Genomic DNA, 6,000 nt, shown 5'->3' with positions numbered 1-6,000 from the left:
ACCCTTACACCAGTCTATCTCCCCATGTTGCTTTTGAGTGTTTCGGCAGTGCTTGCCGCATTTTTGGACACACGTTTTTACAGCGATTCGCGGTTTTTATTTTTTTACACTGTATATCACTGGTTGCCAAGAAAAGGGGGGCCAGAAAACCGGCCACCGCATCCTTAACAACCAATGAGTTATCAGCTGTCAGCGGGCTTCCAGCTGAATGTAAAAAAAAAAAAAACAGCGTGGGGTCCCCCCCCAAAATCCATACCAGACCCTTATACGAGCATGCAACCCGGCAGGTCAGGAAAGGGAGAACCGTACCATGCCGCATTCCCTCAACATAGGGGGATGGGAGTTTTGGGGCAGGGGGGCTCCATTCAGTGTCCTCCACCCCCTCTGCCAATCCCTCCACTGGTTTCCATTCAGTGTCCTCCACCCCTCTCTGCCAATCCCTTCACTGGCCTCCATTCAGTGTCCTCCACCCTTCTCTACCAATCTTTCCACTGGTCTCCATTCAGTGTCCTCCACCCCCCTCTACCAATCCCTCCACTGGTCTTCGTTCAGTGTCCTCCACCCCTCTCTGCCAATCCCTCCACTGGTCTCCATTCAGTGTCCTCCACCCCTCTCTACCAATCCCTCCACTGGTCTTCGTTCAGTGTCCTCCACCCCTCTCTACCAATCCCTCCACTGGTCTCCATTCAGTGTCCTCCGCCCCTTTCTACCAATCCCTCCACTGGTCTTCATTCAGTGTCCTCCACCCCTCTCTACCAATCCCTCCACTGGCCTCCAATCAGTGTCCTCCACCCCTCTCTACCAATCCCTCCACTGGCCTCCATTCAGTGTCCTCCACCCCTCTCTGCCAATCCCTCCACTGGCCTCCAATCAGTGTCCTCCACCCCTCTCTACCAATCCCCCCACTGACCTCCATTCAGTGTCCTCCACCCCTCTCTACCAATCCCTCCACTGACCTCCATTCAGTGTCCTCCACCCCTCTCTACCAATCTTTCCACTGACCTCCAATCAGTGTCCTCCACCCCTCTCTACCAATCTTTCCACTGGTCTTCATTCAGTGTCCTCCACCCCTCTCTACCAATCCCTCCACTGGTCTTCATTCAGTGTCCTCCACCCCTCTCTACCAATCTTTCCACTGACCTCCATTCAGTGTCCTCCACCCCTCTCTACCAATCTTTCCACTGGTCTCCATTCAGTGTCCTCCACCCCTCTCTACCAATCCCTCCACTGACCTCCATTCAGTGTCCTTCACCCCTCCCTACCAATCCCTCCACTGACCTCCATTCAGTGTCCTCCACCCCTCTCTACCAATCCCTCCACTGGTCTCCATTCAGTGTCCTCCACCCCTCTCTACCAATCCCTCCACTGGTCTCCATTCAGTGTCCTCCAATCCCTCCACTAGCCTCCATTTTAGTATTCTTCACCCCTCTCCACCAATCCCTCCACTGGCCTCCACTAGCCCAACGTATTCAATTTAAAATACTAACCACAACATACAAAGTCATCGCCCCCAGCTACATCACCGACCTAACTGTGGGGGGAGGGGACTGACTGGAAGAAGAGAAAGATCGTTGTTCCCGATCACTAGGAACAGCAGATCTCTCCCCCTCTTTCTCTCTCTCTCTCTCTCCTCTGTCAGAATGGGGATCCGCCTTGTTTACAAAGGCAGATCGCCGTTCTGCCTCTCTTTCCCGCGATCGTGGGTGGCTAACAGACATGTACAGCGATTCGATTCGTGCAGGGGAGCCAACCTGACGCAGTATAACTGCGGCTGCCGGTTGGGAACTGGTTAAAGTAGCGCAGTGCTGAATAGCAAAAAACGGCCTGGTCATGAAGGTGTTAAAACCTTTCTGGTGGTTAAAGCTATTTGTGTTGGGGGGCAGGGGGCTGGCAAAAAAAGCAATTTTTCCCATGGGAGGTCCTCTTAACCACTTCTGGACAAGCCGCTGCAGTTATACTGCGGCAGGCTCCCCCCGTGCGAGTCGTCGTAGCTGTACATCGGCTCTTTAAGGCGCCTCAGTCTGCTCGCTCAGGGGCGAGCAGACTGATCGTGTTCTCATACTATGTATGAACACCGATCACTCTCTTCTCCCAGTCAGTCCCATCCCTCCCTACAGTTAGAACACAAATTGATCGCCCCCTAGTGTCAACTCCTTCACTGCCAGTGACATTTATACAGTAATCAGTGCATTTTTATAGAACTGATCGCTGTATAAATGACAATGGTCCCAAAATAGCGTCAAAAGTGTCAGATGTGTCCACCATGTCGCGTTCCTGATAAAAATCGCAGATCGCCGCCATTACTAGTAAAAAAATAAAATATTAAAAATGCAATAAAACTATCCCCTATTTTGTAGACGCTATGGGCCAGATTCACGTACAAGCGCCTATCTTTAGGCGGGTGTAGCATATCTCAGAAACGCTACGCCGCCGTAACTTAGAAAGGCGAGTACTGTATTCACAAAGAAGTTGCGCCTTTAGTTACGGCGGCGTAGCGTATATCGGGCGGCGTAAGCCCGCCTAATTCAAAAGAGGCTGGTTGGGGGCGTGTTCTATGCTAACTAATCGTGACCCCACGTATTTGACGTTTCTTTCGAACGGCGCATGCGCCGTCCGTGAAAGAATCCCAGTGCGCATGCTCCAAATTACGCCGCAAAGCCTCATTGGTTTAGACGTGAACGTAACTTACGCACAGCCCTATTCGCGAACGACTTACGCAAACGATGTAATCTACGGAAAATTCGACGCTGGCCCGACGGCCATACTTAACATTGGCTGCGCCTCATATAGCAGGGGTAACTTTACGCCGGAAAAAGCCTTACGTAAACGACGTAAAAAAATGCGCCGGGCGGACGTTTCTGAATCGGCGTATCTACCTAATTTGCATATTAGACGCGTAATTATACGGAAGCGCCACCTAGCGTCCAGCGTAAATATGCAACTAAGATACGACGGCGTAAGAGACTTACGCCGGTCGGATCTTAGGGAAATCTATGCGTAACTGATTCTAAGAATCAGGCGCATAGATACGACGCCGCACACTCAGAGTTACGACGGCGTATCCGGAGATACGCTGTCGTGACTCGTATCGGAATCCAGGCCTATAACTTTTGCGCAAACCGATCAATTAACGCGCATTGCGATTTTACCCAAAAATATGTAGGAGAATACGTATCGGCCTAAACTGATTTGTTTAAAAAAAATAGATATTTATTGTAGCAAAAAGTAAAAAATATTGCTTTTTTATTTATTTTATTTTCAAAATTGTGGCTCTATTTTTGTTTATAGCGCAAAAAGTAAAAACCGCAGAGGCGATCAAATACCACCAAAAGAGAGATCTATTTGTGGGGAAAAAATGACGTCAATTTTGTTTAGGGAGCCACGTCGCACGACCGCGCAAATTGTCAGTTAAAGCGACGCAGTGCCAAATCGCAAAAAAATGGCCCGGTCAGACAGAATTAATTCACTAACCTATAATGTGTGTTATTTGTTGTAATCATTTTCTATTCTCAGCTCCCATTGGTTGTCTCTGCTGGGAATATCGTTTTTTTGTGGAAATAAGAATTGTTATAATGAACCGAAATTTCCAGAAATGACTCCTATCGGTTTATCTTTTATTTTCAGGGTTCCCAGGCCGCCCGTGCCGAGGAGGACAAAGGTAAGAAACCATTTATTGGTCAAATTTTGTTCTATAGAACATAATGGTGGGAGCGGGGGAGGGGGAGGGGAGAGAGCATAAGATGTTGGAGATTGGTCTGCCATTGATTGCCAAGGTGCTTCCATTGGGAATGCCCCGTTATAGAGAAAACCTGGAAGGCAAAATTGCTGAAAATGTCAAGCCAAAAACTTGTTTTCTGAGTGGGGAAGGGTTAGAACCCCCGTCTGATCTTAACTGCAATTTGGGGCTCCATTAGAGAGATTTCCCCCCTCTCATTCCTCCAGTCCTTCATTTCTGGTCCTGGTCTGTTCAAAATAAGTCCCGGGATGGAGTTCTAGTTCTATCTCAGAATGTCCCAACAGTTGGATATACAGTGGAACCTCGGATAACGAGGATAATCCGTTCCAGGAGAATGCTCGTAATCCAAAGCACTCGTATATCAAAGTGCGTTTCCCTATTGAAGTCAATGGAAACGAAAATAATTAGTTCCGCATTGACTCCAATGGCATACGGGCAGAGGTGGGGGGCGCCGGAGAGCTTCGGAAACGTCCGGAAAGGCCCGAGGACAGTTCGGCTGACCTCGGAAAGACTCTATTCCCGAGGTCAGCCAAGCTGTCCTCAGGCTTTTCTGTGCATTTCCAAACGGCTGATTCCGCTCTGGCGCCCCCCCCCACATCAGGCCAAACGCGGTACTGCACACAGCTTTGGTCTGAATCCTGCTAGTTTTGCGGGACAACACTCGCAAATCGAGTTAGGACATTTTAAAATACAGTGCACGTATTGTGAAACGATTGTTAACCACGTTACTCGCGATCAGAGGTTCCACTGTTCTTGAGAAGCTCCAGCTCGATCCTCCCAGAAGGCCTCCAAGTCTATATATCCCGTGTAGCGCTGCCCCTGTAGGAGCCGCTTAAGTTTTACCCAGATAGTTCTTACTTCTCCACTGGCAGAAGGTTTTTTAAGCAGCCAGGTGCACACACTTTAGCTTGATGTAGTCAAAGACCAATCTAGAGGTGTTTGTAGTTTTATTGTAGAGAAGGGTTGTCCCGATACCAATTTTTTAAGACCAAGTACAAGTACCGATACTTTTTATCAAGTACTCGCCGATACCGATTACCGATACTTTTTTTAAATCTCATGTGTCAGTATTTTTTTTTTTTCTTTACAATTTGTTGAATTTTTTTTTATTTTTTACAATGCTTTCTTTTTTTTAAGGGGGTGGGGGGAAATGTACAGTGTCAGTGTGTTTTTTTTATTTATTTTTTTACAATTCATTTTTTTATTTATTGCAATTCCTTTTTTTTTTTTATCAGCCCTGTTGGGGGGGGGGGGGGGGGGTCTTTGGTGAGATATAAGGGGTCTTAACAGACCTCTGACATCTCCCCTCTGAGACAGGGAAAGGGACACAGATTCCCCAGTCCCTTTCTCTACAGCCTCAGCTTCGCTGAAAATGAAAGGAGAGAAGCCAGCGGCTTCTCTTCATTTATAAACTGAAACATCGTAATCACAGGAGGTTACAATGTTTCAGTTATGTGAATGTACAGAGTTGGTGATCACTGACTCTGTAAATTCGGAAAAGGTAGGAGCCAGATTTACCGGCTTCTACCGCCGCTCTCCATCCTGACAGATCGAGGGGGGACATGGCGGCAGCAAGGAGGGGGGCATGACGGCGGCAGCACGGAGGGGCGACACGGCGGCAGCACGGAGGGGGGACACGGCGACAGCATGGGGGGACACGGCAGCAGGACGGAGGGAGGCATGACAGCGGCAGCAAGGAGGGGGGCATGACGGCGGCAGCAAGGAGGGGGGCATGACGGCGGCAGCAAGGAGGGGTGACACGGCGGCAGCATGGAAAAAGATGGCAGCATGGATGGGGACAGCAGCAGAATGGAGGAGGACACAAGAACAGTCAGCGTTGATCGGTGCTTGTAACTCCCCCACCGCACTGATCACCCTGACTGTTCAAGTATCGGGTGAAGCATCGGAGCATTTGCCCCGAGTACAAGTACTCAGGCAAATGCTCGGTATCGATCCTGATACCGATACTAGTATCGGTATCGGGACAACCCTATTGTAGAGGATACGGTCGAGGATATGCAGTACGATATTCCAGAACACAACTATACACAACTTGAGGACTCTCTCTGATCTAGAATTGAGCAGTAGGTGGAGTCCCTTGCTGGGAGCAGATGGCAGACTTCTCCTGTAGAGCACGGTAGAAATAGGTATGTGCGAAGTCTCTTGTAGTGAAGGACGGGTAGACAAAGCTCTTCAGATCACTAGACAGTGATCTTTTTAGTTGGACCCTTGGTTGAATGTGCTAGCACAAAGGGGTAGCCAAA

The 6,000-nt window shown here is 49.0% G+C and overlaps 2 protein-coding genes across 2 annotated transcripts in view; both read left to right on the top strand.

The window, feature by feature from the left end:
- The window catches only part of LOC120944301 (protein mono-ADP-ribosyltransferase PARP14-like), a 575,277-nt gene that overhangs the window by 455,042 nt on the left and 114,235 nt on the right, over nucleotides 1-6,000 (top strand). The gene's annotated exons all lie outside the window — the stretch shown is intronic.
- Nucleotides 1-6,000, top strand: part of LOC120944300 (protein mono-ADP-ribosyltransferase PARP14-like) — an 80,832-nt gene that overhangs the window by 9,443 nt on the left and 65,389 nt on the right. The window contains exon 3 of the mRNA XM_040358332.1: nucleotides 3,625-3,658. Within this exon, the coding sequence (XP_040214266.1) occupies nucleotides 3,625-3,658 (34 nt within the window). The remainder of the gene's footprint in view (nucleotides 1-3,624; nucleotides 3,659-6,000) is intronic.

The sequence above is a fragment of the Rana temporaria genome, chromosome 6 (genome assembly GCF_905171775.1).
Source record: "Rana temporaria chromosome 6, aRanTem1.1, whole genome shotgun sequence".
NCBI lineage: Eukaryota > Metazoa > Chordata > Amphibia > Anura > Ranidae > Rana > Rana temporaria.
Note: the sequence above shows the minus strand (reverse complement) of the source record. Positions and strands in the feature narration are given on the sequence as shown.